At 43.8% G+C, this 19,500-nt stretch overlaps 1 protein-coding gene across 1 annotated transcript in view; it reads right to left on the reverse strand.

The window, feature by feature from the left end:
• Window positions 1-17,963, reverse strand: part of MYO10 (myosin X) — a 184,400-nt gene extending 166,437 nt beyond the window's left edge. Inside the window, exon 1 of the mRNA XM_035125884.3 lies at window positions 17,306-17,963. Within this exon, the coding sequence (XP_034981775.3) occupies window positions 17,306-17,326 (21 nt within the window). The 5' untranslated portion in view covers window positions 17,327-17,963. The remainder of the gene's footprint in view (window positions 1-17,305) is intronic.
• Window positions 17,964-19,500: the final 1,537 nt, after the last annotated feature.

A 19,500-nucleotide genomic window follows, 5' to 3' on the forward strand; every position in this document is an offset into this window, starting at 1 on the left:
TTGAAGGAGATGCCCCCTTCTGTGTTGAATATTTCGGAATGTACCCCATATAACAAATATGTCCCCCTGCCCCCAACGCTGGCATCAATAAGGAATGTGGAGAAAGGCTGAGAATGTTCCGAAATCTTGCCTGGTGGGGACTCATCACAGGGAAACAAGTAAATTGTTGCTGTTTATTCATGTGGCCAATTTCTTTTCTTTTCTTTTAAAGAATTTATTTCAAAACAAAACAAAACAAAACAAAACAAAGCAAAACTTACATAATATTCCACATCTTAAAGCAAATAATCAAAGAAAAAACCCATCCCTTTTCTCCCCCCCCCTCTTTTTCCCTCCCTACTCCCTCTACCCACCCATCCCCATTGGACCTCCTGTCAGTTCCTGATATATAATCTATGTTGTAACACAAATGTACATAAACTCAATGAAATTTTCTGTATCCAACGTCTAATACATTGTTTTCTCTTGGCGCATCTCGGTTAAAACAAAGGTTCTATCATAGTTGGTCTGTTCTCCAAGGTCATTCAAATGCTTGCATAGACAACAAACCTTTACTGTATGTTTGCACATATAGTTTATATCTTCCCCAGTTTTCCATAAATTTCTCTTTTGACTTGCCTCTTAAGGAGTTTGTTAAATATGCCATTTCTGCTAATTCCTGCATTTTACCCTGCCATTCAATTATTGAAGGGGTCTCCTATTCTTTCCAGCCCTTAGCCACCAATAACCTAACCGCTGCTGTTGCGTAAAGGAAGATTTCTTCCATGTGGCCAATTTCTACAGAATCAATCAGCAAAGCTTTATTTGGATTAATAATAATAATAATAATAATTTATTATTTATACCTCACCCATCTGACTGGGTTTCCCCAGCCACTCTGGGCGGCTCCCAATAGAATATTAAAAACACGCTAAATACATCAAACATTAAAAACTTCCTGATACAGGGCTGCCTTCAGGTGTCTTCTAAATTTCCTTGACATCTGATGCGAGAGCATTCCACAGGCCAGGCGCCACTACCGAGAAGGCCCTCTGCCTGCATTGAGCCACTGCCAGTTGAAATTGGAAGGCGGTTCTGAAGGTTTACATCAGAGGCTGAATAATAAGGGAGAAATTATTAAAAGCAAATGGCAGTAGTGATTAGTAGGAAGCTCTGAAATCTGAGGCATGGGGAGTCTGAAAAATTCAGCATAATAAGGCATCATTGGAATGTTTCCTTTCATTGGGATTGTATAATTAATTTGGATTTGCAATATAAAGAGTAATTGGGAATAATTTCAATGTGGTTTGATATTGTTTAATTGGAAAATCTAATAAAAAATATTTTTTTAAAAAAAAGAAAGAAATTGAAAGACGGTTCCATGTTTGAAGGTTCCTTCCACAGGGGGTTCAAGTGTCATAAAACAGGAGCTCGGAGACCACGGTTCAAATCTCTCACAATCACTTAGCCTCATTACCTTGCAGGGTTGTTGATGGGGAGTACTCAGAAATGTAGGATATAAAATTAAATATATAAATATATATATATTTAAGATCTGTAGGGTAAAGCAACCATTTAAGGGGGGGGGAAAGGTTTCACAGCAAGCCTATCTTCAGACATTTTAAAAAGGTGTACAGGGATCCTTTCCCCACCCCCAAATGGGAGACGATTCAAACATTTCTTTCTCCCCTCACCTACAGCCTTTGAAATAACAGGGTCCAGGAAAAGCTTTGCTACTTAGTTCTACGGATTGTTTAAACTGCACAGGAGGAAAAAGAATGTTTCCTTCCTGTTTTCCTTCTTCCCTTCATCTTTGTTCCAGCTAGGCACAGAATAACCCAGGGAGTGCAGCTTGTCGACATGACATCTGCATGTTCCTTGAGATAAACACATTCTTGAGCATCAAAATGAAAACAAGCAAATTTAGTTGCACATCGCCAAAAACTATTAAAAGACTACGCGGGTCTGGAACTCATCACAAAACCACAATCCAGTATGACAAACTAGGCACATTACTCTTGTACCTTGTCCTGACCTGAACTCCTTTGCCTTGCAACATCAGCTTTTTCCTGGATGACTTAAATATTATTCTATCAACGCATGGAATTACAAAAAGGGAAGAAAGCCACTCAGCGTGTTGGGCAATTACTGGATTAATTTCACAGGAGAAATTGTTTAGTAAATGAAAAAGGAGGCATATTCACTGAATACAGTACCTGCTTAATTTAAAAGTGAAAGAAATTCACTTTTTTAAAAAAATAGATGGTGTCAAATAATCCTGGTATCTCTGCAGAGCTAAGGCCCAATTGGCATGTAATGGCTAGGGTTTTAGGTTTATATAATTTTGGATTTATTCCACTCATAATGACATTAATTACTCAGGAGGGAGGCAATAAACAATGGTGTGGGGAACCTCTAGCCCTACAGATGCCAATGAACTACAAATCCCATCATCCCTGGACATTGGCTATGCTTCTTAGGGCTGATGGGAATTGTAGTTCAGCAACCTATGGAGGTCCAAAGATCCTTCACTTCTGATGGAGACAATTCACAAGGCAAATGTCTGAGAGAGTAGAGGCCAGAGATCCAAAGGAGGACTGCTTTGAGTGAAGGCAGGAAATAGACAGTCACTCCATGGAATGGAGACAATAGCTTCCTTGGAGTGGCAATTATTCCTGTCTTTGTAAGATAAAGGTAAAGAACCCCTGGATGGTTAAGTCCAGTCAAAGGCGACTATGGGGTTGCGGCGCTTGTCTCGCTTTCAGACTGAGGGAGACAACGTTTGTCCACTGACAGCTTTCTGGGTCATGTGGCCAGCATAACTAAACCGCTTCTGGCACAACCGTGACACCGTGATGGAAACCAGAGCGCACAGAAACGCCGTTTACCTTCCCGCCGCAGGGGTACCTGTTTATCTACTTGCACTGGCGTGCTTTCGAACTGCTATGTTGGCCGGAGCTGGGACATAGCAACGGGAGCTCACTCCATCGCAGGGATTCGAACTGCCAACCTTCTGATTGACAAGCCCAAGAGGCTCAGTGGTTTAGACACAACCATCCTGGAGGGGTCCCAAGTGTTCAACTGCTTAGAGCAAACATTTGGGCTCCCAGCAAGGTCATGGCCATGTTGTTCCTCTTCCAGTCATTCTGCTACTGAGCTTACATGTCATCCAAACCTGGGTTCATCATGCTTTGGTTCTTTCCAGACAAACCATGGGTTATAACCAAGGTTTCTCTCTCTACGGTTTACGGAAGCCAAACCATGGCTTAGCTCCGCACAACAGCCATGACTAGAGGAAGAGCAAAGTTGCCGCAATCTCCTCTCAAGGGGACCACATGGTTGCTCCTTCAAACTAAACCTTGGTTGGGTTTAACTGCAACCAAGGTTGCACATGGTTTTGTAACACAGTCAACTAGCTTACTTATACTGCAATTGACACGGCAGGGAATCTGTGAGAGGTGTCAGTGAAACAAATTGACAATTTTTCTGTATAGAAACATGTGCTGGCCTGCAGAGGACAGACCTCAAAATCTTCCACTTGCACTTATGTTTGGACAGGTTTGAATTCCTACACAAACCAGCCCTTCCAACCCCAACTAGCTGCCATCCAGCAGGGTGCTGATCTCCATATATATAATCTTGTATATCGGTATATCAAATAATAAGAGTGCATGCATGCCTTAATTCATGTCTGTGCATTAAAAATATATCTCCTTTAATAAGCCTAACATCAGTTCTACTTCCAATAAGTTAAGAGTATATAACCATCGATTTGCATTGAGATCCCTCTTCAGATTTAAATTATTGAAGAGCCTCATAAAAAACTAATAGGCTTTCATAAGGCTTACCAACAAAATGCAGCAACATCGCAAAGGAAATACAATATATGGTCCAGTTAACATGGCATTTATTGATGAAATATTCACCTCTTGCTTTCATCCTCTGTGCCGTAATAAAACACTAAATGCATTGCCCGGCAGGGCAGGAGATGGTATCAGCTGCACACATACAACTTTGCTATCTCAAATTAACACAAACTGCATTGCTGTGTATACATCATATCCTCCGAAGGAGCCACTTTCTACAAGGAAGTATAATACAAAATCGCAATCGCCACACCACAACATACATACAACCAGACACCATCTTTATCTCCTTGACATCTGGTAAGAGGGCATTCCACAGGGCGGGCGCCACCACCGAGAAGGCCCTCTGCCTGGTTCCCTGTAACCTCATTTCTCACAATGAGGGAACCGTCAGAAGGCCCTCGGTGCTGGACCTCAGTGTCGGGGCTGAACGATGGGGGTGGAGATGCTCCTTTAGGTATTCTGCTAACCTCAGAAGCACTGAAGGAGTCATGTCCCAACTACAGGGATGTAGGAATCATGAAACATCCCAGCAGTTGTTGTTTTCCGCATGTGTATATGTCCGTGTGTGTTAGTGAGCAAGCAAAGGTATAAATGGGCGCAGGGCCATGTTTTCGTCAAAGTCTCATTTCTCCAGACCACATCACATACTGAAAAATGCAGAAAAGCTCACTTTCTTTTGCCTCTTCCCTGAAATCAACCACGGTTTTAAATAACCAGACCTCTAAAATATTCCTAAATGGAGTTTTATGCCTCAAGCAACTTTTTAAACGGTGCTATAAATCCCCGGAGTAAAAAAACAAAACAACTAATTAGAAAGTCTGCCCAAGACCCTCATGTAAAGCCACAGCTATTGCAATTACTGAAAGGAATTAAGAAACCTTTTATGGGCCACAAAAACAGTAACTCGACTGTGAACTGAACCCTCTCAGACTTTCGCTGTAGAAGGAAGAGAGCGGGATGAAGGGGGGGAGCATGATTCACTAAAGGTTTGGAGTTGAGCTGGGAAGTCCCCACAGAAAGCATTACAGTACAGTCAGTGACTCGCTCTTCAAAATCTGAACCAGTAGCAGTGCTGGGGTCATCTGCCCAAGCAACTGGTAGGATACTTACACTAGAAGTCAGTAGGATTGCTGTTGCTTTTTCAAATGTGTATATACCCAGTGTTAGAAACTCAGATATATAAGCTAGGCGCCAAATGGCTCCTCAAACCAGGGTTACAGTCGCCAAATGGAATGCCATTTTTAAGCCAGGTGGCTCAAAAGTGGCATTTTGAATTGGAAAAAAATGTTCAAAACTACTTTAAAAAAAACACAGTCCTTTTTGTTGGGGATAACCCAGACTGGAATTCCCAGGTGTCAGAAAAGGTTGCAGTCATACCTTGGTTGTCGAATGCCTTGGTACTTGGACGGTTTGGCTCCTGAACACCGCAAACCCAGAAGTGAGCCGGTTTGCAAACTTTTTTTGGAAGCCGAGCGTCCAAGGTGGCTTACACGGCTACCGATTGGCTGCAGGAGGCTCCTGCAGCCAATCGAAAGCCATGCCTTGGTTTTAGGAATGTTCCAGGAGTCGAGCAGACTCCCAGAATGGATTAAGTTCGACAACCAAGGTACCACTCTATTTATGTATGCAACAACTGCGGCCCATGTTTTATTAGCCCACAAATGGAAAATGAGCGAGGTCTCAACCAAAGAAGAATGGCAACTTAAGTTGACAGAATATGTGCAGCTTGCAGACTTAACATATAGAATAAGAGAACAAGAAGAACCTATGTTTAGAGAAGATTGGAAAACATTTTTATTGGATATATGGGAAATAACTGTGCGCAGCTGAAAACGCTGGCAGCATTAAGATAAATTCAACAATGTAAATATGTTATGATGGGTGTAATAATGGAATACTGAATGGTATAGTTTCTGTAAAATAGGCAGGAATTTATGATATGTAAAATGAAGCATGGAAAGAGAAGGGAAGTCATTGTTTTATAAGGATGCTTAAATGAGTATTGTAAATTGTAAAACAGAAAATTTAATAAAAATTATATACCAAAAAAAAGTCGCATTTTCCAATACGACTTTTTGGTTCCCGAAATTCATTCCGATTGTGCAGATAAAATGTAATGGGCAGAATTCTACAGGATGTGCTGCTAGTGTGTGAAAACAGATCCAAGGATTCCCAGGCATGCACATAGGCAGGTGCAAAATGTGCCTGGTGCCTGGCAAATTTCAAACCCCACAAGAGACAATTAGACTGAGCAGCTCAGTTGGTTAGCATGTGGTGCTGATAATGCCAAGGTTGCAGGTTCGATCCCCATATGGGACAGGCTGCATTGCAAGGGGTTCGACTAGATCCATGGTTCCCAACGTGGGGCACACGCCCCACAGGGAGGCAATTTGAGAATGAGTCCTTAACAGTTAATGACCTTTTAGGCTTCCTCCGCGTGAATAGGAGTTCACTTTTTGAATAATGGGAATTATATGTCACGGAGCGGAGGCATCGGATTTTAGAGATGCTTAGGTGGGGCATGGCCAAAAAAAAAAGGTTGAGAACAACAAGACTAGATGATCCTCAGGGCCCTTCCAACTCCATATTTCTACCGGTATGATTTCACCAAACAGAATCTCTCCCTTCGCCTTTTATCCTCACAACAAGCCTGTGAAGTACTGTAGGTTAGACTGAGAGCCCAAGGGCAGCCAATGAGCTTCAGAGATGGACAGCCCTCTGATCCCAAGTCTCCACAATCTAAACCCAATCCACTTACCTACTGCATATATTAAACTGTTTGGGGCTGCCTGTACAACTTTATTACAGCCGTACCTTGGTTCTCAAACGCCTTGGTACTCATACGTTTTGGCTCCCGAAAGCCGAACGTCCAACACAGCTTTCGCTTGAGTGCAGGAAGCTCCTGCAGCCAATTGGAAGCCGCGCCTTGGTTTTCGAATGTCCCGGGAGGATTAAGTTCGAGAACCAAGGTACGACTGTATATGGACTAGGGTGATGATAATCCTCAAAAATTATTTGATAATCCTCAAAAATTATTTCCTGTAGCACAAATGGATGAACTTTTGCCTATTAATGACTAAAATGAGGTATATTCCATTGAAATATTTAAAAAAGGTTACGCACAAACCGTTTTTAATTTTTTTGTATGCCGTTTTACCATTTTATAAAATCATATTAACAAGTCTATATATATATATATTTCATATCAAATTTGGACACAACACCACATTCCACAATGAGGAGTGTTCTTAGCAACATAGGGTATACAAATGTCACACCTGCGCAAGGTAAAAGCCCCTTTTTGGGACCTCAAAACTCAGCCAGCAGACCCTGCCGGGCAGGAGAAATAACAAAACATCGTCCTCTAGCGGCGTCTATACCAGGCATCCCCAAACTGCGGCCCTCCAGATGTTCTGGCCTACAACTCCCATGATCCCTAGCTAACAGGACCAGTGGTCAGGGGTGATGGGAATTGTAGTCCAAAACATCTGGAGGGCCAAAGTATGGGGATGCCTGGTCTATACTGTTACTGCAGCTAAAAAAAGCTTCCTTGTGTGTTTGATGACCCTATATAATGTTGTGTATATGTGACTCTAAAGCTTGGGTTCAATTTTATATCTGCTTACAGTGACTTCAAAAATGGGTCAAAAAACTGATAAATAAAATTTTTAAAATCATTTTGTGCGTGAGGTTTTTTTTATCAAATCTCTTTGAAAGTAAGATTTTATCTAATCTTTAATGAAAGCTCATCAAATTATGATACAGAGAAATGAGGTTGTAAAAAAGTCATCACCCTAATATGGACATTTGCTAAAACAAAGCATGTCTAATACAGGAGCTTGCTGTTGTTTGTTCCAACATATAATTCCAGTTTGCTGGTGGCTACGCTTGTTCTTTTTAGCAATCACTCAAGAGCAGGAACAGGGTTGGATCAGGGCACGTCATTTAACAGAACAGTATTAGAGCTTTTGCATATTGCATTAGCTCCATTGACTTTAATGGAAAGGCTAAATGCAAAATATTTTGGATCTAGGTATGCATCGTCTTTTGCCCCCAAACCAGGTTCCTTTCTCCCTCTTATGTTAGCATAGGATATTCATACACAATCTGCTGATTTTAAGGAATACAATCCACCAGAAATTGCTCCTGCGCAAGCCCTAGTCAAATGAGTGGAAACAAGACAAGAGAAGGGGAGACCTTCGCAGAAAGAAAAATTATGCCCAAGGGCAATTATATCATGCTGTCTGAATGATGTGGCTCTGAAGTTCAATGCCTCACTGCCTTGCCTCGCTTTGAGGAAAGAAAAATGTTTATACTCGGCAATGGGACTTTGGATGCAGATTAAAGGCAAGATGCTATATATATATAACATATATATCCATACACTGATCTTTTAAAGTTATATCAACATGTTGGAAGGCCTAAAAGATATTAACTGACATCAAAGCCACACTCAGAAACCGCAAATTAGCATTTATACTGAAATGCCACCTCCGTGTTCTAAAAGTGCAGCCACTTGCCTCAGGTGAGTAACCTTCATTAGCAAGCAAGGAAGCACTGTATTTCACAAACCAAGCCCAAAAGCAAGAAGAAGCAGTGTTAGAAACTCAGATATATTACTTAGGTGCCAAATGGCTCTTGAAACCAAGGTTGCGGTCACCAAAAGGGAATGTCTAGTTGCCTTTTTTTTTTTTTTGGAAGACGGCTCTAAAGTCTTCTTTTTCAAAGGATGGACTAACTGTGACTGGTGCTCAGTTAAACATCCGGCAAGTTCAGAGCTTGAGCTCTGAGAACGAAGAAAAGTCACTTGATCTAGGTAGGGACAAGTCCACATATTATATTGGTCTATTCTGACGTCGTTTTTCTTAATGGTGCCTGTTCCTGCTCATTCAGGCTACCCCCAAAAAGCATTTTCATTCCAGAAATTCATTCCGATGGTGCAGATAAAATATAACTGATAGAATTCCACAGGATGGGGTATTAGTGTGTGAAAACAGTCCAGATCCTATAGTGGAGATGTCAGGGGCTATCCTGGCACCCAGGCATCTTCACTTGGTGGCAACTGAAAGCCAGATGGCAAAATGCGCCTGGCGCCCAGCTAATTTCGAACTCTGATTCCTCATCCACCAAAGAGATCCCTTGATTGCAGTGGGAGGGTTAAGTTGATGTTTAGCAACACAATCTTACACACAGAGGTACAATCTGGTAAATACCATTGGGTTGAATTGGACATAACCTTCAGTTAAGTATGTACACAAATGCATACAATGGCAATCTTCGGCTGGATTGTGGTTTGCGTACTGTGTACAACTTAATGTGAAACACTGCAAACATTTAAAACTCACCAATCTTTGTTTCGTTTGTTATTATGTATCTTTGTGTTTTTATACCGTAAACCACCCTGCGATCCTCAGATGAAGGGCAGTTTGTAAATTCAATAAATAAAAAGTAAATACTTCCTCTATCACAGCATTTTGAAAAAAGCACCATTTTTCCTGCTCCCTTGAGACAGCTTTTAGATTTATTTTTGAAATGCACGAGGCGGAGGCTCACAAAGTTCCACAGAGTACCTAATTGTTGCTTCACTAATTACCGTTCTGGGACACACAGCAACTGTTTTGCTTATGGGAGGGGCAAGAGCACTATAAACACGAATACCTTCCTTCAGGAGGAAAAAGGTCGTTCTTGTGACTAAAAACCAGAGAGGAAACATGATCCTGCAAGAGTCTTTCCTTTAAGAATGCAAGAGGCTATGAACATGTACAGCTCTTGCCTCCTCTTTGAATTTCTTCCCCTTGCAATACTAGATGGCAAAATTATTTCGGAGGCTACTCAGAATTTGACTAGGTGCCCACACAATGGAAGATCCTTGGATCTGTAGACACCTGGAGGTGGGTGGGGGTTAAACTATTATCAGGGGTCAGCAAACTTCTTCAGCAGGGGGCCGGTCCACTGTCCCTCAGACCTTGTGGGGGGGGCGGACTATATTTTGAAAAGGGGAAAAAAATGAACGAATTCCTATGCCCCACAAATAACCCAGAGATGCATTTTAAATAAAAGCACACCTTCTACTCATATAAAAACACACTGATTCCCGGACCGTCCGTGGGGCCGGATTGAGAAGGCAATTGGGCCGGATCCGGCCCCTGGGCCTTAGTTTGCCTACCCATGAACTATTTCTTTGGTGGAAAATAGGTAAGTCCCCACAGATCTGTCACCAGCATGGATAGCTCAGTTGATTACAGTATGGTGCTGATAATGATGCGGGTGGCGCTGTGGTCTAAACCACTGAGCCTCAGAAGGTCGGCGGTTTGAATCCCCACGACGGGGTGAGCTCCCGTTGCTCAGTCCCAGCTCCTGCCAACCTAGCAGTTCGAAATCATGCCAGTGCGAGGAGATTAATAGGTACTGCTGAAAGGGTTTAGTCATGCTGGCCGCATGGCCTGGAAAGCTGTCTGTGGACAAACACAAGCTCCCTTGGACTAAAAGCGAGATGAGGGCCACAACCCCATAGTCGCCTTTGACTGGACTTAACTGTCCAGGGGTCCTTTACCTTTTTTTTTTAACCTAATGCCAAAGTTGCGATTCTGATCTCTGTATAGGACAGCTGCATATTCCTGCAGTTTCAGGGGACTGGATTCTATGTTCCTCAGGGTTCCTTCCTTCTGTGATTCTACGACAATGCTAAAGTCCGCATGTCTGAATTGCTTGTCTTCTGTCGCTGGATTCAAAGGCATGCAGTGGAACTGGCAATAGTTTTTCCAAGCCCGGTGCAGGCTGTCAGCCACATGGCACAAGCTTCCTACATTTGCGATTCCCTTAACATGTGAATTCGCTGAGAGAGTGGAAGTCTTGTGTGCTCTCAGCTCAGCCAGGATGAGTGTAAATGGAGGGATGGGAGTCGAGAAGAAAGGTGACAACTAGAATCAGAGAATCAATCATAGAGTTGGAAGAGACCACAAGGGCAATCCAGTCCAACCCCCTGTCAAGCAGGAAACACCATCAAAGCATTCCTGACAGATGGCTGTCAAGCCTCCGCTTAAAGACCTCCTCCAAAGAAGGGGACTCCACCACACTCCTCGGCAGCAAGTTCCACTGTTGAACAGCTCTTACTGTCAAGGAAGTTCTTCCTAATGTTTAGGTGGAATCTTCTTTCTTGTAGCTTGAATCCATTGCTCCGTGTCCGCTTCTCTGGAGCAGCAGAAAACAACCTTTCTCCCTCCTCTATATGACATCCTTTAATACCCTGTTTCTCATATTTTAAGACATACCCATAAAATAAGCCATAGCAGGATTTTTAAGCATTCAAGGAATATAAGCCATACCCCAAAAATAAGACATAGTGATAGGCGCAGCAGCAATGCTGGCCGCGGCAGGAGGAGGAGGAAAAAAATAAGACATCCCTTGAAAATAAGCCATAGTGTGTTTTTTTGAGGAAAAAATAAATATAAGACATGTCTTATAATATGAGAAACACGGTATATTTGAATATGGCTATCATATCACCCCTTAACCTCCTCTTCTCCAGGCTAAACATACCCAGCTCCCTAAGCCGTTCCTCATAAAGCATCGTTTCCAGGCCTTTGACCATTTTTGTTGCCCTCCTCTGGACACTTTCCAGCTTGTCAGTATCCTTCTTGAACTGCGGTGCCCAGAACTGGACACAGTATTCCAGGTGAGGTCTGACCAGAGCGGAATACAGTGGTACTATTACTTCCCTTGATCTAGATGCTATACTCCTAACTAAAAGATTGCTTGGCATGAGATTGTGTGCTATTGGGTTGCAGAGAGAAGAGGTGAATGTTGGGCTGAAATATTTTGCAATGTAGCCCCAGGGACGAAGAAAGGGAAGGCACGAAAGCCCCAGGTAGGCGTGACACTTGCAGCAATCTTTTGTCAATTTATAAGGCCATCGTGACGTAACTTACTTATCTCCTAAAACTGTTGCAGATTAAACATCTGCATTTCCTTAAAACGTTTTCCATTCAAACCTGTATTTACTTAACACCTTTCAGCTCAAGATAAAATGCACCTGGGGAACACAGAGGCCTCACAAACCGTATTTATGTACTTTAAAAAGTTTTTAATTATATATGCATTTAATTGAACCAAAGGTCTGGACCTCAGGACTCTCAGCAAACCATATTCCTTCTCACAAGACCACATTCTGCACTGGCTCTGCTCCTCGACCTCCTCTAGTTCCTTTGCCTGGCTGGAATATTATTATTAATAAGGACCGCCTCTTTCCATATGAACCTACCTGGACCCTGAGATCATCTTCTGAGGCCCTCCTTCGTGTGCCTCCTCCTTGAGAGGTCCGGAGAGTGGCAACACGAGAACAGAGCCTTCTCTGCAGCGGCTCCCCGTCTGTGGAATGCTCTGCCCAGGGAAGTTTGCCGCGCACCTTCATTACACACCTTTAGGCAGCAGGCAAAAACGTTCCTTTTTAACCAGCCCTTTGGCTGATTCGTTTTATACCCTATACCCCAGGCATCCCCAAACTTCGGCCTTCCATATGTTTTGGCCTACAACTCCCATGATCCCTAGCTAAGAGGACCAGTGGTCAGGGATGATGGGAATTGTAGTCCAAAACATCTGGAGGGCCGAAGTTTGAGGATGCCTGGTATACCCTTTTAAAATGTGGTTTTTGTGGGGGGGGTATTGAGTTGCTCTTTTAATTTTCATTAGGTATTTTGTTGTTTTATATCTTGATTTTATTCTGTGAACCACCCTGAGACCCCTGGTATAGGGCGCTATATAAATTCAATAAATAATAAATAATAATAATTCAGGCCCCAACTTCTTCCTTGATGGGACTCAAGCTGGCTTACAATCAGAACTGCTCAAAGCTCAAAACAACCAATCATTTAAAAAAAACACAATTAAACACTGACAAAGTTATATACATATATGAAATCTATTAAAACCACTCCAATAATTTCCCTAAATAAGTATGTCTTTGTACTGTGACAATGCCGCCTTGTTCACCTGCTCGAACTGATGTGCATGTTTGTACGCATATATAGAGCCCTCTGGCTTTTGCATGGCTCGAACATGAAATACATTAGAAAGGTATTACAAGAAAAGAATTGCCCAAGAAAGACATTACCTTTTTTCTGTATGCCACAACAGCAGCTAGAATTCTGTTAGGAAGGAATTGGAAATCAGAAGATATAACAACGGTGGACGATTGGCAGATGAAGCTGATAGAAGTTATGGAACTGTCTGAATTGACTGGGATAATCCGGGATCGGAGTGAGGAGTCGGTGGAAGAAGATTGGAAGAAATTTAAAATTTATTTGGAGAAGGATTATAAAGTTAAAAATATTTATTAAAGGAGGCGGAAGTATAAGGAGGCGGTAGAAGCAAATTAGTTTTGAGGAGGAGGGGTTAAGATTATATGAAAAATAGTTCTTATGTTTTCTAGATCCAAAAGACATGTTGAAATAATGGAATTTAGAGATGAAAATGGAACTAGAATAACGGTTTATAATGTGCAATTCAAGAAAGAATGCTATTAAGAATTAGAAGTGCTAAACTAGTTATAAATAGAAACTTGGAAGGGGGGACGGAGGAAGTCGATGGAGTAAAGAATTGGCAAGTGAGCAATATAACGTTATGTAAACTAAAGTTTGATGTTATGTATGCTCAAACGAGTCAATGTATTTGATCTATTTGTTTTTTGTCTTTTTTGTTTTTTAATTTTCTATCTTGTTTTTTCTACTTTGTTAAAATCAATAAAAATATTTGGAGGAAAAATAGAAAGGTGAGGATCATACCTGTTGCTCCACTCACACTTTCTTCCTGACCCAAATCATCCCTGCCCTGTGGCCCCCAGAAAAGTGTGACCCTCAGGTTGAAAAAGGTTCACCATCCCAGCTTTTCGGCCTGCCCAGCAGGGGAGGGAGATATAATCTTTTTTGGGAGGTATCACGTTTTTTTAAAAAAACCTTGTGACTCCTTCAAGGTTATACATACATTCAGTTGGTGACAGGACTCACAAGGGACCCCCCCCCCAGGCCACCATGTGACAAATCCAATGTCACACGAACACAGCCGTCCTTATCTTTCTACCAGCCCAGTTACTCGCACAGAACTGCTTGCTCAAATATTTTCAGGGTCAGGAAATTCAACATAAAATTTCAGCTTTTCCGGAACAACTGAAAGGTGAACAAGGAAGGCAAGTACAACCACAGGAACACACCTTCGTATCTCCAAGCAAACCACCAAATTACATTTTCAGAAATATCATAAGGTGCAAGACTCCAGTCTGCCATATGTTTGGATGATCCCCAAAAGAGCCTCTTTGACATGGAAAGCTAGCATCTCATGGGAACGGGTTCCAGTTTAGCCTTTTCCTTGATTTGCTAACTTTCCACAGAGTTTTAAGTGAAGGCAAACATTTAAAGATACAAGACCTTTATCTTGCAATCTGATGTCAGATAAATCCCCGGCAGGCTGTAAAACATGATATTTCTGAATATGCAATTCAGTTCAGGATTTAGGCAAAAAAAAGAGCATGGCTCACCATGAAATATATATTCCCGGCTGAAGATTAATGCATTTATTTATTTTATGGCCTACTCTAAATGGCTCAGGGTTTTTCTAAATTAATGTGTCATATTAAAATGTTTTAAAGTAAAAAATGGAAAACAATCACTTCCAAAAGACCCGCAATTGAACAGATGTGCTGCATCAACACCTGCCTTAAGACAGGATTATCCAATATCAAACTCTTTCCAAACCTCCTCTTGGTGCCTTTCCAACTCCTTCTAAAAACCTCCAAAAGGGATTCCATGAACACCTTACATTTCAAAACATCTCTTAATATTAACAAATTCACTTTAATGTTTACATTTATAATTACTCTGGGGCCTTAGGGTGCAAGGCAGGTAAATAATAATATTTATAATAAATAATTCAAAATTGCTTTTCTTCAAATTTTGCCTGCCTTTTTCCTCTCTTTTTGGCAGTCCTTTACATTTTTAAAAATACTATTAGCTTAACCCCACCCCCTGCACACTCAATCTTAACCCCTTAATGTCTAGCACCTACCTGTTCACAGTGGGGGGGGGAGAACCTCCTCTACGTTTATGAATTTGCAAACTAAGATTTTAATTCCAAGGGTAAAGAAGATCATCAGAGAAATGTGTGCCTTTTCTGATAATGAATTAATTTACTTTTTCTCCCCATCTTGGTCACACACACAGGTCAAAATCCCCCTTGCAATATGATTGTAGATGCCCTTGGTTTTACTCATCGGAAACCACAAAACTGAAAAGGAAGCTTGAAATATGCAAAAATGTCACATGCTACACTGAGCAACACTTCAATGCCTGCAAGAGTCAAGACTATCCTGTCTTCAAGGCTCAACCAGACAACTAAAAACAAGAAGCGACTCACCTGTATTCAGGCAAACTGACTGCTAACTTTCCACATATAGTTACACCCTGGAAGATCGTATTACAGCCCCTCATTTCAAGGATAGATGACTTTTTGTTTGCTTTAGAAGTTAGGCAAATTGGCAACCACAACTATATAACCAGTTCGGCAAATTTGCAACCACTATATAACCACTTTCACAAGATCCCTCTGCTAAGAGTTCTACTACATTCCCAAATACAGACATCAGGTGTAGAAACAAACAGGACACTAAACTTTACTTTAAACACCATGTTGTTTTATGGAAAAGGTGACGTCAAGGAACAATCCAGGCAAAGGTAAACATTGATTTTAATGGAAGAGTTAAGCAAGAAGAAATCTTTGCCATAGCTCATATGAAAACCAAGTACCGAAAGAGCTCTCTTGCGCAGAAAATCCACCTAAAGTTTGTTTCAATGGGACCTTTAGCAAGTGACTGATCAAACCATTTTTCCAATCAAGGTTATTTTACTTTATTGCCATGACCCAATCAATCTTGGCAAAATATCCATGAGACTATGCCTCTAGTAGAAGCTCTGCAAAGCCCCCCTATGTCAAACCACACACTTTGAAAATATCTTAACATCTGAACAGCAATGAACATTATGTGATCTTAGCAGATTCTTCCAGCATTGTTTGCGATTACTTCGAAGCTGCAAGAGAAAAGGGGGCAACATCTGGACAACATTAGGAAGTGGACAGAAGACAAAAGAGGAAATGGACCAAAATGAAATAAACCCTCCATCTCTCCCCTACGGCTGGGCTGCCATGGCAGCCCTCCTGAAACCCCTGCAGTGAGTGGCCTGTCTCAATCCCCTCTCCCTGGAAGCCCTGGCAGAGTTTTTCCAAAAGGAAATTCCAGATCTCTCTCTACAAGAACCACATGCCTTTGTTGCAAAACAAACTTGCAGCGGACTTTCTGCCCTGCTTAGCTTGCAGATGCGCACCGTGGGCCAAGCCAAAAAGAAAAAGGGGAAAATGTCCTCTCGGTTTACTGACCTAAATGCACAATGGCGAGAGAGGGGGAGCGAGCGCAAGGCGAAAAAGCGCACAAAAGGAAGCAGCTCACCTCCGCTCCAGGATTGCATCCTGGCTTAAAAGGGAAACGACCACTCACTCCTCGCTCTGCAATCCACATCCTAACAGCGGCAAGGATTCCTTCCCCAGTTTTTTGTCGTTTGCGCATTGCACCCATAGGATTTACCTATGGAGGTGTATGGGGGGGGCGGGGAGAAGAGGATTCTTCCAACTTTGCCTCCTTGGGGCGCACTCGGAAAAATGAAAGACATCTCACCTGGGGGCCACGCTCCAACACAAGGCTTAAACACTTCTAAGGCTGGAATCCTCTGCATTTTTACTTGAGAGTAAACCCCCTTGAACTCGGCGGGGTTAATGCCGAGTGCAACCCAGACGATCACTTTCTCTTTTTAAATACATTTATTTATTTGGTTTTTCAAATTAAAGTTTTACGATCACATATCCATCATAAAAACAAGACTCCAAAGAATTTCCTGGACTTCCCTCCTCCTCTTTGTGGGTCCTATTGTTAGTCATTTCCTCCTGCATCTTAATAATCCAAATATTTTACATCTCCACTATATCCAAAATTCACCATTAAACTACAAGTGTTATCAGGCGATCACTTTCTATGGATCCACAACAAGGTGCTTTATTATCCCTGTTACTTTCAAGGCGGAAGTTAAGCGTCCGTCCGTCCCAAGCGCTTCACTCGGATCGCACACCTGGTTTTTTTAAAAATTCAGGATTAGCAACAACAAGCCGCCAAACCGCTCTTTCTCCCGCCCCCCCCCCAACAACGTGTCGTTTCCTTTACCTCTCCAAACCCCGCAGAACCAAATTTACGCATTTACAGCTGGGTTTCCTCGGACGTAAATCGCACCTCCCTCCCCCCCCCCCACCAGGTAAGCGCGAAGGGGATCGCAGCCTTTGCTAGGAAGTCAACCCTGGAGGCGAGGCTCGCTTCCCACGTTGGAACGCGCTCAAGAGGAACAGCCCCGCAGGAACCGTGCGCTCACCTCTGGGAAGAAGTTCTCCATCGCTGCGGCAACTCGAGGGTGCCCGGCCGGGAGAGAGGCCGCTTCAGCGGGCTACCACGTGCCGCCACGGGGCCGATGGCCGTTGCCGGCGGCGTGGCGGAGCTGCGGCTGGGCGTCACGCCCTTCCTCCGCGCGCTGCCATCCCTCGGCCTCCCCGCGCTGCCCTCCGGCCAAGGGGCCACCAGCACACGCATCCAGACGCGCGCCACGAGGAGCCTTTTGTCTCAAAGCCTTCGCGAGGAACCCCGGCGGTGCCACATGGCTCCTGCTTGCACCGGGGCCGATCTCCTCCCCACTAAATCCACCAGGGGGGTCTCAATCGGCGGACTTAGGAAAGGGGGAAAAAGCACGTTGCCGCTCTCTCCCCCGAACGGATACGGCTGCTCCAGAGCGCAGCGCAGCCACGGAAAGGTGCGCGCAAAACGAACACGAGCGCGCACCTAGAGTTGGCTTTCCTGGCGGCGGTTCCAAGGGACCTCTCGGGCCACGATAGTGTTGCACACACTCTGCCGCCTGAGATTAGCAAATCCCCGCCCTGGAGAGCGAGCGACTCAGCCAATCACAGGCGAGCGCCTCTTTGGAATCTGGACCCGGTAGGGCGCGCGAGCTGGCTGCCTCTCTTTCTCTCTCTCCTTCTGTTTTTTTGGCTGCTGCAGAGGCTCCGATTTCCAAAAGACTTCCTGACTCTGCCACACTTTATGCAGAGGCGCGATGCTGGGCTGGCTCTCGCAGGCAACCCCCCGCGCTAGCAACCTCTACCTGCCACGCTTCGTTTCAGAATTCGTGCACACAGTGGAAGGAGATACGAACGTCTGCACTCTATTCGCAGCCTGTGAATAGAGTGCAGAGTGTGGGTCAGTCTCCTCGTTAGCGGAAGAAAGACTGACCAGCAAAGGCAGCAAACCCACATTTATAATCCATATACAGTATCATAGAGTTGGAAGGGACCCCAAGAGTAATCTAGTAGTCCAACCTAAAAAGCTGTCCCATATGGGGATCGAACCTGCAACCCTGGCGTTATCAGCTCCGCGCTCTAACCAGCTGAGCTATCCAGTCCAATTTTACAGGCGCCTCTTAAAGCACTTTGGAGCCTGTTTTCATTTAGTAAAGTAAAAAGGGTAAAGGACCCCTGGGTGGTTAAGTCCAGTCAAAGGCGACTGGGGTTGCGGTGCTCATCTCGCTTTCAGGCCGAGGAAGCCGGCGTTTGTCCACAGACAGCTTTCCAGGTCATGTGGCCAGGTGCGGAGCCCCAGCACCCAGAGCAGCATGGGGGCAGGGCTAGCCGGTCTGCGGGGGCAGGGCTAGCTGCCCGCACGGTGATCGTCCCTAGCGGCGTGTCGCCTGCGCAGCGAGCATCTGTGGGCACTGCCCGCACAGCGAGGGTGGGGGTGGTGCGGCGATGTCACAGGTGACACCTGGTGCGCACCGCAACCCCCGCACCCGTTTTCCTCCACCAGTGCATGTGGCCAGCATGACTAAACTGCTTCTGGCACAACGGGACACCATGATGGAAACCAGAGCGCACGGAAACGCCGTTTACCTTCCCGCCACAACAGTACCTACACTATTTATCTACTTGCAGGGGCGTAGGAAGGGAGGGGCGATGGGGGTGCTCCGCCCCAGGCAGCGCAATCCCGAGGACGCCATGGCAGCTGTCCCCCGCCCCCAGAATGCGCACCACACCCCTAATAATGATAATGTCTTTAAACTTTTATAAATTTTGTGAAAGATGAAAATTGGGGGAGTGGGTTGCTTGCACCCACAAATTACTATGTTGCTATTGACCCAATTCTGCACCTACTCATTAGCACGCTTCATCATGGTTTCAGAAATGTCAAGGTGCAACATAAGGCGTGGTAATGAAAATAGATTTGAAGGCAGAGGCATGCCACTTTAAACTACAGTAATCTCTGAAATGAATGAGTACTCTATGCTCGGTGCAGATAAGGGTGTCTCAAGTCAAACCCTCTAAGTATTTTGTTAAAAGGGTGCGGCTCCATAGAAACGCAGCACGAAGGAGTGGATTTGAAAGAATTACAAAATGGTTTAAGGAACACTTTAAGGCGTAGTCTTCCTGAAGTTGCTTCTTAGGATGAACTTGTAGAATATGAACAATTGGATAAGCCCATAGGAAATTACATTTACGGATGATGCAAGTCAAGACTCGCGCAAAG

This window comes from Zootoca vivipara, chromosome 8, assembly GCF_965207765.1.
Source record: "Zootoca vivipara chromosome 8, rZooViv2.hap1.1, whole genome shotgun sequence".
NCBI classification, from domain to species: domain Eukaryota; kingdom Metazoa; phylum Chordata; class Lepidosauria; order Squamata; family Lacertidae; genus Zootoca; species Zootoca vivipara.